Here is a 14,120-nt window from a genome sequence, read left to right on the forward strand (position 1 = left end):
TAGCATAGCTAACGTTATTTAAACTAGCTGGCTAGCTGCTAAAGAGCTACTCTATTGCAGACATCCCACCTTTCCCGGAAGTCTCCCACAAATTGATGGTGCTACCTCCCTGAAATGAGTTTTTGCAGGGTGAGATGTCTGTGTTGGTGTTAAAGAGTTACGCTACCATGCCACCCCACTGATGAGCTCAGTGTTGCTGGGCATGAAGATGACAGATGTAGGTTGGATCTAACAACCATCTCTAATTTTATTGCTTAATTATATTGCTTTAGTATCAGTCTCCAGTTGTCAAAGTTCTGCCACGGGTCTTAACTCCTCTGTATCTCTTGGTGTTAAATTTCATTTGATCATGTTCTCATGAAGAAACTGGGAGGTGTTTTGCCATATTAAAAACACTATAAATGTAAGTCATTATTCTGTCAATTTTAAATTTAAATATAGCAACACTGTCAATATTGGGTGTCATTTGGAATAGAGTTTTAGTTATGAAAAGAGGAGAGACAAGTTCTGTTTCCTCTGGAGGAAAGGAGGTTAATGGGACATGACTGAGTTATTTCAAGGTTGGAAGAGTATGGGCTAGACTGCAGGAAAAATTCTCCCTTGTCAGGGGCAAATAAAACTAAAGATTTGTGGTTGTTAGAGGAGATTCATTTTTTAGCGTGTAGATAGAAGTTTCTGTGATCATCCCAGTAGAGCTTGGTTGGGTGTGATGCCTCCCTGATACCATCTCATAAAGACTATAATACGCATCCATATGAATAGCAGGCATTGAAGTCTTATTGTCGAATTTTCAAGAGCTGGGGAAAAAATATAGGACTTCCAAAGGTAGTGATCTCTGTATTACTTACAAAGCCATGTACCAGCAAGACTGAAAATGGGAAGATAAGGAGGATCAATATATGGCTTTGAGACAGGGAGGAATGTTTCAGATTTGTTGGGTGTTAGAATTATTTCTGGGACAGGTTTCTCTTTGGATATTCAGCTCCCAATCACATCCATCATTTAGCCATGACTCGGTGATGGCCACAATGTCATATCTTTTAACCTGTAGCTGTACAATCTCATCTCCCAAAAGGTTAAATCTGTGAGCCCCATATAGGTCCTTGAATCATCTGGACATCTTCCTTCTAGTTTAGTTCCTAAGACCAATAATACCCTCTCTGCCTCTAGCATCCCTCTATTTTTTTAAAGCATCCACTCACATTGGTTCTTCTTTTGTTTTATCTGTGACGAGAATACACATAAAATTAAGATGTTTGCTGGCCTAGGTTAGCATCAGTGACATCAGCAAGTGGTCTGCCACCTGCTCTCAGGGGAAGGAGAGATAAGGAACAATGGAGCAGCGTCTGGAGATGTGTAATGAAGGGACGGGGGAGAGAGAGCTGTCTGGAGCGGCTCCCCCCTTTGAACCTTGAACTGTTTGAAGTGATGGACAGGCGATACCCCAGCAGGGGGATAAAAAGGGACCGGTTCGCTAAGGAGGAGACACACGCCACCCGAGGTAACGAGACCCTGGAAGCGGTACGCTTCTCACGAGTCGGTGGGAAGTACCAGACAACGGCCAGGGTGGAAAGGTACGATCAGCGGGAACCCGGTGTGTGTCCGCCCTTCCCTGGGTGCCGGGTTCACTGCAGAGGATCGACCGCATCTGGAGGAGGGGTCACAGTCGGTGACCTCAGGTGACATCACCAAGGACCCGCCCAAAAGTTGCTTGTGAGCCATCTCGCCGGTCTGTGAGTGAAGCCGTGTCTGAATGATCAGTTGTTCCTGTTCTCTCTCTCTCTCTTCCCCCACGTTGTCCATCGCCATGGCAACGATTACTGCGAACTGAACTACTAAACTGGACTGAACTTTGAGTCACTTTGAAATTTGGTCATTTACCCCTAGACAACGATAGAGCTTGATTGATGCTGTTATCTTAATTCTGCGCACATGTGTGTTTATCATTGCTGAACTGTTGCATTTATTATCCTTTCGATTACTGTGTTGCTTGTTTCTTTAATAAAACTTTCTTAGTTCTAGTAATCCAGACTCCAACTGAGTGATCCATTTCTACTGGTTTGGCAACCCAGTTACGGGGTACGTAACATATCAAATTAAAGATGTCAAAAGAAAATGAAATGTCTAGTTCTGTGCATCTAATAGGTGCTCAGTAACTTCAGGGCAATACAGGCATTATATTCACTTAGAACAAAAAGCTGTGTATAATGAATCAACATATTATTAGTGTCGCACTGTGGAGTTTCTATAAAATGCAGAAAGTTCTTTGCCTCAAGGCTATGCTGATCTGTAATTCTGTTTACAATATCCAGGATTAGATTAGTTTAATTATTATAAAAAGGCTGCTAAGATCTTGCAGCTCATTTATGCGAATTGCTTCGACACTTCACACGAGTAATTTGTTTATTTGAAGATAAATCCATCTGCCACATCATAAAAGAAGAGAAAGGCCCAGGCAACATTTGGGCAGACTTAGATGCTTTTAATATCTTGTGCCACCCAATTTGGAAGGAGGAATTGTTAGATCCAGCATGCAGGTTGCAACTGGGTGATAAGACAGAGTACAACTCTAATCGGAGTAGACTATTTAACATATTGTGCAAAGGAGCCACGTGATTGTTGTTCATTTGGTCATGTTTGAAATGAAAAATATACTGTAGCCCCTCTGGCAAGCCTCGGGGTCGCTCAGCTCGCGGTCGTCTAGGGAAACAGCCCTTGGCCCTGCCAAACTGGGTAATTAGTTTGTGTGGATGCTGTGTGATGTACCCCACCCCGCCCAAATAACAGACAATACACCAGATACAATTAAATTAATTACAGTTTATAGATATTACTGGAACTATATAATTAATAGAGATAAAATATAAAAGGAAAATAAAAGGCGCCACACTTATCAAAGTTCAATCTCTTCGTGCACAAACAGTTGGAGTTCGGGACCCTCCTTCTTCACCCTGCGATCCCCTCGGACCACCTCGACCTGCTGCCTGGGAACAACAACGGTGGTCGACCAGGCGCTCCACACGAGTCTGTCTCCGTCTCCACTCCTCGCTGAGCACCTTGGACCTCGGACTCCTGCTCGGGGTCTAACCTCGTTAGCCGACTCATAGCACCTTGTCCATTCTCATTTCTCTCTCTCTCTCTCTCTCACTCTCTCACTCTCTCACTCTCTCACTCTCTCACTCTCTCACTCTCTCTCTCTCTCTCTCTCTCTCTCACACTCTCTCTCGCCTTCTCCCCAAAAATCTGCGCATCACAATAACTTACAGACACACAGAAAGAATAACATCGATCCCCATTGGTTCATTCATCCTCTTATCAATAACATAATCCAAACAAACTGCTAGCGGGAGGACTTTCTCAGCAGTTAAGATAACTAAGAAGCCATTTCAATTATAACATAACAAAGAAGCCATTTTAATTAGCCTACGCAGTAACATAAAAGAAGAAACCCCTTACAATACAATATACAGTAAAATTAATAAATAATTATTTGCTACATAATGCATATAGGTTTGAAACATAGTTGAATTCTATTGGAATTCACATGAGAATACTAATTTCTTAAATAGAATTTTAATTTTCTTAAATTCTATTTTCTAGGCAGACTACTTGCAGCCGAAACTATTGGGAATTTTGGCCTTTTTTAACATGCTCTTACTGAGTTCCAGTGTTGGGATGAATGATAAAAAGATGGTAAGATAATTAGTTAATAGTTGATAGAGATTATTTTTTTAACCGTTCAGGAAATTTTCCCAAATCAGCTATTAATGCTGTCATTCTTCGTAGGCCATGAATAGTTTAATATCATTAATGAAACTGATGGGATCGAAACACATCAGTTCTGTCCGGGTGAAGATGATGACAACCCTGAGGACAGGCTTACGATACAAAGATGAATTTCCCGAGTTATGCTGCAGGTGTGTTTTGAAATTTCTCTTTTTCTTTGAATGAATGACAATGCAATGTGAAATTTTATTGAAGACCAAAACTTAAAGAGAAAGCCCTTTTTAATGAATTACTCATTTTGATCATACTGCTTACGGAAATGCTTCTTTAAAAGCCCTTTGGGGGTATACTTTTTATTGGAAAGTATGTAGAAGGATATTTTGTTGGTAATCTTCAGTCATTCCATACTTTATTGTTTACTTCAGGTTAGTTATAAGCCCACCTCAGGATGTAAAAGAATATTTTGTCAGCAATCCTCAGTCATTGTCGAAATCTATACTCTATGTTTATTGTTTACTTCAGATGAATTATAGGTCCCCCTCAGGTTGTGAACACTTGTCTTATGAACATCCTGTACATGGGAATGAGCATTAGTGGACCAGAAATATGAATAGGGATGGATTTGCTGGCTGCTGTGGGGCTGAAGGCATCTTCTGTCATGTGGGAATGGGGCATTTCTCTGTGTCATCTCTCCCCAGCCCTCTCCTCTCAGCTGCAACAACCTGGCTGGCGACTACTTTTCTGATGCCTGCTCGCTCTCCCATCACATCTGTTTCTGTCATCCTCTTCCACATTGTTTTTGTTCACTTCTGACTTAGTAACAGTTTAGGTTCTTGGAAATGGAACTCTCATAACCTAGGCCTACCTACACTTATTATTTATCTGCTGATTACTATACTGTGCAGAGAATTTTAATCTATTGGTGTGATACTATATAAAATAAAGATATGCTGCTCCCAAAGGCAGCGTCATAGAGAATCACTTGCATATTGACTTAATGGAAGTATAATTATACTTAGTGGTTTTGTAAAAGTTTGTGGCATGCCATACACTGTGTTTGCAAGGTGGATGGAATATATTACATTAGGAAACAGAGTTCTGTTAATCTAATATCTTTGTTGGCAAGCTCAAAAATTCTCAGTTTGTGGTACTTCCCTCAGCTAAAATAAATTATTTATAATACTACAGCCAGAAGGCAGATTTGAATGCAATTATGTCCCAAGTTTGAATTTACTGGGTGGAATATTAAAATTACAGAGCAATTGTTGAAGAAGTAAACTAGCAAAATAAATGTGAAAGAGGGTAAATACATGGCTTGATGGCCAGAGAAATCTAAATTTGCCTCATTAGACAGTGGCAGTGGTGTTGTAGAATGGGATTTTCCGTCCTAGATTCTGTGCTGCTCGAGATTGTACTACCTTAATGGACAGCAGCAAACAACAAGCAATGAAGGATTAATCATCTTCCAAATTTCACGTTAAAAGAGAGCTGTATGTCATAACTGAAGGCTTATTTATGTTAACGTATCAATCAATAAATGAGCCAAGGACAAGAACACAACCTGGTAATTTGTTGTAAGTAATTAATGTTAATGTTTTGCATGGTAATTAAATATTTAGAAGAGTAGGTTTAAGGGATAAAATAAATATAACTTTGTCTTTGATCACAATGACTTTTGCCCCTTTTAGAAATTACTTAATGAGCACACTCTTTCTAAATTATAAAGTCAAAAATTTCTCACAGGAGTATATAAATATCTTAATGCATAGTATTGCTGTTGAAGCTGTGAGAGTAATATCAGCCAGATTCTCATTTCCTTGTATGGATTTTGCTCCGTCAAAGGTAGAAAACAAATTATCAATCTCGAATATTTCTTTCTATGTTCCTATATTCTAGCAAATTTAATCACTTTGCTAACATTGTGTCTATGAAAGGTTGAAATCATTCTGCAAACAACTGCTTTATGCCTTTAATGTATTAAAAGTTATAAATATTAATCAACTTGATTTAAGTTTTATTTCTTGAGTTGATGATAGAAAACAGAATAAAATGGTATTGGTGCAAAATGGCTGTTTGATCTTCAATGCATGCTTAGTGAGCCGAAGGGCCTGCATCTATGATATTTCCCACAATGACTTCATAATTGTTGCATTATATTTTGACTTTGTTTTTACATAAATGTCCATCGATTACAGGGCGTGGGATTGCTTTGTGCGTTGCCTGGAGCCCAGTTATCTGGGGGCCCTTCTCAGTCAGGTCATTGTGGCTCTTCTGCCTCTGATGTCCATTCAGCCAAAAGTGACAGCTGGAATATTCCACTACCTTATCGTTGAGAACAGGTAAATTAATGCTGGTGTCAAATTATTGTAATCTTTGTTATTAATGCATTTATGTATGTTCAAAATTGGATGTTATAAAGGAAGATGCACACAGGTGTAAGTATTCTTATTGGTGTAGCTGAAGTACAAATAAAAACAAAAGCATGAAATATATTCACTGTGTCCGATGCAACAAAAACCAAGGTGCTTCATTGTTGAGTGGAAACTAATTATAGATGGATACTAAGGGCCAAGTTGAACAAGTGAGTTTTGCAATGTAATAGGAAGTGGGTAGTTTCAAATTTTGAGACCTGGATTGTGAAGGGGCTGCAGAATAGTAGAACACAATGAGGAGCCAAGACTCTGAACATAAGTTAAGAGTGGAAATTGTTACTGTGGTACAGGAGTAAAAGGTGTTGCTGAGATGTTGTGGACTGAGGCAATGAAGGGAATATTATATATGAGTGACTTTCTAAATTGATGCTTTATGAGAAGGGAAAATAATTGGGATTGGCATGAAGATTGATTGGTGAAATTTAGACTACAGAGACATAATGTAGGATGGAACTTGCAGTTTGAGTTCAGGTGCAATTCAGATTTCAGTCAGAGTAGGGATGATGAAGGAGTTGTTTAAACAGAAAAGGTGCAACAGGCTTGTCCTTAGGAACTTTAAGATCAGTCTTGCAACATTAATTTGATGTCTTTGAGGAGACAACAAATCCAGCAGATTAAACAGAAACAGTGGATATTAGCAACCTGGATTTCAGAAAGTCAGCAATTTTGACTGGAATAGGTTTGAATGAATTGGCACATTTGTGCTTGTTTTTGTATCCAAATCAATCGCAGCATTTGAAATGCTATTGGCGTCCATGTTATATTTACGGAGCTGGGTAGAAGATCTGCTTATATGATTGAATTTCAGAGATTCGTCTGTTTAGGAAAGTTAGCAATCTGCACTTTTGGATTGGATTGTTGGCTCCATTTTTCTAATGACTTAAGGGGCATATGGATTTATAGCTGCCTTTGCATCCTCTTACAACATTTCATTTCTATCTACTTCAGTCCTTTATTTAACCTTGAAATGACCCATCTTAAAATGAAGTGTTATTGCAGTTTCTTCATGCATATGGTGTACAATTTGTTAATTCCTCTCAGAAATAGATAAGATTTATTTTTGGGGATAGATTAGCATAATCTGTCCGTGTGTAATACAGTTCGTTGCCCACAAAAGAAACTGCTGATCAATATATGTCAATAAGTTTCAACTTCTTGGTCTTTCAGAACTGCAGTAAAAGATTTTCTGCATGAGATTTACTTTTTGCCAGAACACCCTGATTTTACTGAGATCCAGAAGGTGCTGCAAGATTACCGAAAGGTGAGCCTTATCAGTGTGCTGAGAACTGATTTTTCTTTGTATCAAAATTTCAGTAAAATTGTTGTGAGGAGCTTGAAGTTTGTTGCAAGCAGCCTTCTTTTGTTTGCTCCAGGAAGAAATTGCAAATCATCAGATTTAATTTTGTAGTCACTAACCCACATCGGATCATTCTCTCCCACCTTATTTTTATCAGGCTTTTAGCATCCTCTCTCCTGATGTTGCCTGGAATCTTCCAGTGAAACTTTTGTTTTTAATGAATATGATTTTAAAATAATCCAGATATCCTCCATCAGGCTGTTCGAAAGGTATTTACACATTTATTTGGTTAGCTCGTACTAACATCTGTTTCATAAATATGTGCCTTGCCTTGCAGGAAACATCTAAAAGCACAGATTTGCAAACTGAACTACAGTTGTCTATGCGAGCTGTTCAGCATGAGAATGTAGATGTTCGCATACATGCACTGACTAGTTTGAAGGATACTTTATACAAGAAACAGGTACACAATGCTGATTCCTTATCGATTTATTGAAAACATGTGACAAATTCAATATTATTGTGCCAGAATAACTTAATATAGTTATAGTGATACATGCAACCAATAAACAAGTCGCAAGTGTAATGTATTCTTGACATATTCAACACAAGTTATAAATAACTACCAATAGCTATTGGATAGTTTGGCCATCTGGGTCTTTATTCCCTGGAACACAGGAGAGTAAAATGCTCATTAAGTATGACTGTCCACGTCAAAACCCTGCTGACTTCCCTTAATTAGACATCTGTCTATTCAGATGCTGGTAGGTCCTGCCCTTCTGAATTCCCTCCAGTAACTGCCCCACTACTGATGTCAGGCTGACTGGCCTATAATTCCCTGGCTTGTCCTTGCTACCCTTATTATAGAATGGAATGACATTAGCCACTTTCCAGTTTTGGGAACTTCACTGTCTAATGATGAAGCTCATATCTCCATATGGGCCTCTGCAATTTGCGCTCCAGCCTCCTACAAAGTCCAAGGATGCATATGGTCAGGCCTTGGGGATTTATCTACCTTAAAGAGCTATAATGATGCCTCAATATCAAGAAAAATTCATTTTATTTGAAACTAATGCTGAGGAATATTACCGTGTGATCCATTTATTGTGGTTTTTAGGAGCAATTGGTAAAGCTTGCCACAGACAGTGAGACGGTTGAGCCCATTATCTCTCAATTAGTGATGGTGCTTCTGAAGGGTTGTCAAGATGCAAATGCCCAAGCTAGGCTCCTGTGTGGAGAATGCCTTGGTGAGTTGGGAGCAATAGATCCTGGGCGATTGGACCTCATGACAAGTAACACAGAAGGCAAAAGCTCTACATTTGTGGTAAGATATCATTTGACTTTCCATTGTCTTTCACTTTACCTTTTTCTCTATGAAGCCTCAATTAGTAAAATGAATTACATAATTACACTTTTTAGAGCAATAGAATGTTGTCAATGAATTAATGACAACCGAACAGCTACGATATAGCAATACCTTCAATAATGCTTTAGTTTTAAATGAATCTTTTATCTGTTGTGCCAGCCTAAAGGTTAAATCTTGTTTCCAGGAAGAATGGTTATTCACTTTTTCCGACACTGTTTGCCCTCAGGGCATCTTTCTGCCTTTCTTTCTCTGCCTTTTCTTCTCTACTTTCCTTCTCTCGGCCCAACCCATGATACCTGTTTTCTTCCTTTTGTATACTGCTGTGTTACTGAAAAAAGTGGGCACGTGGCCAAGTGGTTAAGGCATTGGACTAGCGATCTGAAGGTCATGAGTTCGAGCCCCAGCCGAGGCAGCGTGTTGTGTCCTTGAGCAAGACACTTAATCACACAGTGCTCTGCGACGACACTGGTGCCAAGCTGTATGGGTCCTAATGCCCTTCCCTTGGACAACATCGAGAGGGGAGACTTGCGGCATGGATAACTGCTGGTCTTCCATACAACCTTGCCTAGGCCTGCGCCCTGGAGAGTGAAGACTTTCCAGGTGCAGATCCATGGTCTCACAAGACTAACGGATGCCCTTACTGAAATAAATGCCAAGATTTAATCAATGAGAGGCTGCCACTATGTATGCAATCATTATTTGGTTTGTTCTGATTTTTTTCCATCACCCTTCCTTCCATATCCCTTCCAATTTTACTTCTTCATAATTAGTGTTGCCATGAGGTGTTTCTGCCCATTCCCTGTGTGGTTGTACAGCTGTGGAGAGGATGGTGTAAGCAGGAGTCAGATACCTTCGCTGCCATTAGTTTCAAGAGGTAGAATAACATGGGCAGAATTTTTGGGTCAGCGAGTAACAGTGCTGCATGGTGACTCCAGAGTTTTAAATTCATCGTAATTCATCTGAGAAAATGAATTGAAATAATGTGATTTGGGACTTCCGCCTGCTACCTAATGGAGTAACACACAATTTGTGTGGCTGCGTTTAATTCTTCCTTTTCCCCAGTTTAAACTCTGAATTTTTAACTTTTATTTTGTCGGATCTTAGAGGGGAATAGTTGTCTTTATGTCACAATCTTTACGAAGTGGGAAGCAGCTTTCTGAATCCAGCAATGGAAAGGGAAAAATTTGGAAAGAAAAATCAGAAGATATGCCTGTTTGGGCTGAGCGTTTAGAACATGAGTTGATGGCTCTCGACAAGAAAATAGATAATAACACTTCTGAGATGAAGTCGTTTTGACTGAGTTTTCATTTCATAGAGGGAAGTATTATTTCCTTGAATCCTGAACTTAAAGAGTCGAAGCATCGGATAGCGGATATTTCAGCCCACTTGGAACAGTCTCAACGCAAGATTATCGATCTGGAAACAAGATCTTGTCGGAATGACATTCGAATTATTGGACTGATGGAAGGATCTGAGAGTGGGGATTTATTGGACTATTTTGCTAATTTGTTTCAATCTCTGTTTCCGGATATTTTACCTCAGCCTCCCGATATTGAAAGAGTGCATAGAATTTTCACTTTGAAATCTCAAGATCGGAATAAACCAAGGTCAGTTTTGGTCAGCTTTCTTCGTTTCAAAGTTAAATACCAAATCATAAAATATGCAAGGAAACACACAGTTTTTAAATTCAAGGGTTCGGAGATTTGTTTTTATGAAGACTATCCAGGGGAAGTTATGGAACAGCAGTTCAAATTCGTTCCAGTTATGAAGATAGCCCATGATAAGGGATTATTCCCATCACTTCGCTATCCAGCCCGATTAAACTTATTTCCTAAAGATTCGACTGCACGTTTTTTTGGATCCCAAAGCGGCATTGGACTATGTTAATTCTATTTTGGAGGTGGCTGAGGTTTGGATGGTATTAAGTCTGCTGAATAATTTTCTGAAAGAAAACAAACTTTGAAGATTTCTGATATGTTGAAGATGTCCTTTGATCGATGGGCCATTTAAAGAAGATGTGAACTTTTTGATTTGACTGATGAATGACTTTTCTGAAATCTGTTTGGTATACTAAGTGAATTAACCATATAACCATATAACAATTACAGCACGGAAACAGGCCATCTCGGCCATCACAGGCCCTTCTAGTCTGTGCTTTAGTTAACACAGCGGACAGATTGTTAACTGGTTTGATTATTTGTTTTTATCCTTCCTTTTCTTCATTAATTAAGTGATAGTTTTCATAGTTTATAAGGACTTTTATATATATATATATAGAGAGAGAGAGAGAGCAAGGAGTGCCTAGTAGATGGATAATGTGTTCCCCAGTTTATTATTAATGATTAAGCAGAAACATCTCTTTTTTCCCTCTGCAGGGCTTTCTTATTTTAGGGCCGTGTGTGTTTTTTTGTAAATGGGGGGAGGGAAATTAAGGAAAACTTTTAAAATCACTATCATAAATTGAGCCTCTCGTGGACTTCTGTTTCTTTTTTCTTTTTCTATGGGGACGCATTCTGGCTTTTTCTTTTTCTTTGCTGGATTTCTAGCTTTTGGGATGGTGGGAGGATTGGGGTTAGTTTTGAACTATAGGTTTCATTGCAGGATTAATTTCTATTTTTTTTTCAATTTTTTCTTATTGTATTTTTTCCCATTACGGAGTTCTGGAGCATGCGTGCTTTCTATATAGTTATACTTATCACCACCATTTTTGATTAGCCCATGTTGGTATGCATGTATTTATGTGTTTTAAAAATTTTTTATGGTAGTTAAACAGATAAATGTTATTAGTTGGAACGTACGTGGCTGGAATCATCCTATTAAGCGAAAGAAGACTTTTAAAATTATTAATCAATTCCAACCCAATATAACTTTTGCTCAAGAAACGCATTATCAGAACGGGCGATCAAAATAGATTTTTTAAAATGTGGAAGGGCTTCAATATCATGTCACTTGCCAAAATAAAACAAAGGGAGTATCTATTTTTATTACATCTACTATTTTATTTATCCAAGAAGACTTTGTGACAGATACTAATGGTAGATTTTTAACTGTCAAAGGAACAATTTGTAATAGAAAAATTGTCCTGGTTAATCTATATGGACCAAATGTAGATGATCCTTTTTTTAAAAACATATTTGGTTTATTGCCAGATTTAAATGAATGTATGTTGTTAATGGGTGTTGATTTTAACTGTTGTTTAAATCCTTTGATTGATAAGAGTTCAACCAATCAGCAGCTTCTGAGTTGTTCAGCATCACTTATTAACTCTTTTTTAATCGATTATGGTTTGATCGAAATCTGGAGACATCTATATCCTAATGACAGAGATTATTCCTTTTATTCATATGTTCACAAAAAATATTCACGAATTGATTACTTTATAGCTGATTTCTGATTTTTGTTCCAAGTCCAAAAATATGACGCTATCTTTGCTTCGGATCATGTGCCTTTAAGCTTAGCTTTTGAATTGAATGATGTGGGTATTGCAAACTTGCCTTGGCATTTTCCAGAAAATTTATCACAAAGTTCGGACTTTGTCAAATTTATTGATACTTAGATAAAAGATTTTTTTCTTTTTAACAATGCGGGAGATGTGTTGAAATTGATTATATGGGATACATTTAAAGCATATTTGCGAGGTCAGATAATCTATTTAGCTAAGCTTAAGAAACAGACAAAAATAGAGTTAGATAAGATTTCAAAACAAATTAAAGACTTGGATAATATTTATGCAATCTCTCCTAACATTGATTTATTTAAACAAAGGGTTGAACTTCAATCACAATATAATATACTATTAACTTATCCTATTGAAAGAAATTTGCTTAAATTGAAAAGTCAATTTTATGTGTTTGGAGATAAAAATAATAAGCTATTAGTATACCAATTAAAGGCAGCTAGAGCTAAAAGACAAACTTTAAAAATTCGTAAGGGAGATGGTAGTTTAGCCTGTAATTATGAAGACATGAATAAAATTTTTCAAGACTTTTACATTGAACTTTATCCATCTCAGTTTCCAGCTGATCCTTCTAAAATGAATGCCTTTTTACAAAAGATTGATTTTCCTAGAATATCTGTTGAAGATCAACAAACTCTTGATACTCCTATTACTGAAAAAGAAATTCAGAAAGCTATTCTTTCAATGCAGTCTGGTAAAGCTCCTGGATTGGATGGTTTTTCTGTAGGATTTTATAAAAAATTTGAAAAATTGCTTTCTCCATATATGTTGGAACCACTTAAAGATTCTTTTTTGTTAGGAGAGTTACCTCCCACATTTTATGAAGGTTCTATTTCTTTACTTCTTAAGAAAGTTAAAGACCCTCCTGACTGCGCTTCGTATAGACTTATTTCATTATTAAGTGTGGATGCTAAAATTCTTTCAAAAATAATGGCTAATCGACTGGAGAATATTCTAGCTAAAATTATCTCTTAGGACCAAACAGGTTTTGTAAAGGGCTGTTATTCCTTCTCTAATACTCGGAGACTGTTAAATGTTATATACTCATCCTTTACTAAGACTCCCCAATGAGTTGTTTCTCGATGCTGAAAAGGCATTTGATAGAGTTGAAAGGAAATACTTATTTAACATTTTAGAGAAATTCAACTTTGGTACTAATTTTAATAAATGGATTAGAATGATATATAAAAGCCCTATTGCTACTGTTATTACTAATAATTGCAGATCTCCTTTTTTTCGACTTTCGCGGGGTACGAGACAAGGATGTCCGTTAAGTCCCCTGTAATTTAATTTGGTGTTGGAACCTTGGCCATTGCATTTCGTGAAGCTAAAGACATCCATGGAATTTCCATAAATGGGGCTATTCATAACAGCTCCCTTTATGCCGATGATCTCTTAGTTTATGTTTCGAAACCTGAAGAATCCATTCCTAGTTTATTGAAATTATGAAATGAATTTGGAAAGTTTTCAGGATATAAGCTAACCTTCATAAAAGTGAATTGTTTCCTCTAAATGATTCTGCTTCTATAGATGATGACATTCCTTTTAAAGTTACAGACTCTTTAAATATTTAGGTATTATTATCACTAAAAATTACAGAGACCTTTATAGAGCTAATTTGGTTCCTTTAGTGGATTTTATGAAGCAATTATTTTGTAGATGGAATCCACTTACACTTTTGTTAGCTGGTCAAATTCATGCAGTTAAAATGATGATTTTACCAAAATTTTATATGTATTTCAAAATATTCCTATTTTTTTAACTAAGAAGTTTTTTGATCAGGTTGATTCTATTATTTCATCTTTTGTTTGGAATAATAAAAGACCAAGAATTGGAAAATAT

General features: G+C 37.4%; 1 protein-coding gene across 3 annotated transcripts in view; it reads left to right on the forward strand.

Moving 5' to 3' along the window:
- Positions 1-14,120, forward strand: part of atr (ATR serine/threonine kinase) — a 134,200-nt gene that overhangs the window by 62,018 nt on the left and 58,062 nt on the right. For all 3 annotated transcript variants that reach the window (XM_063045415.1, XM_063045416.1, XM_063045414.1), the window contains 6 exons: positions 3,601-3,693; positions 3,787-3,917; positions 5,922-6,065; positions 7,326-7,419; positions 7,793-7,918; positions 8,573-8,779. In XM_063045415.1, the coding sequence (XP_062901485.1) occupies positions 3,601-3,693; positions 3,787-3,917; positions 5,922-6,065; positions 7,326-7,419; positions 7,793-7,918; positions 8,573-8,779 (795 nt within the window). The remainder of the gene's footprint in view (positions 1-3,600; positions 3,694-3,786; positions 3,918-5,921; positions 6,066-7,325; positions 7,420-7,792; positions 7,919-8,572; positions 8,780-14,120) is intronic.

The sequence above is a fragment of the Mobula hypostoma genome, chromosome 4, assembly GCF_963921235.1.
Source record: "Mobula hypostoma chromosome 4, sMobHyp1.1, whole genome shotgun sequence".
Taxonomy (NCBI): Eukaryota; Metazoa; Chordata; class Chondrichthyes; order Myliobatiformes; family Myliobatidae; genus Mobula; species Mobula hypostoma.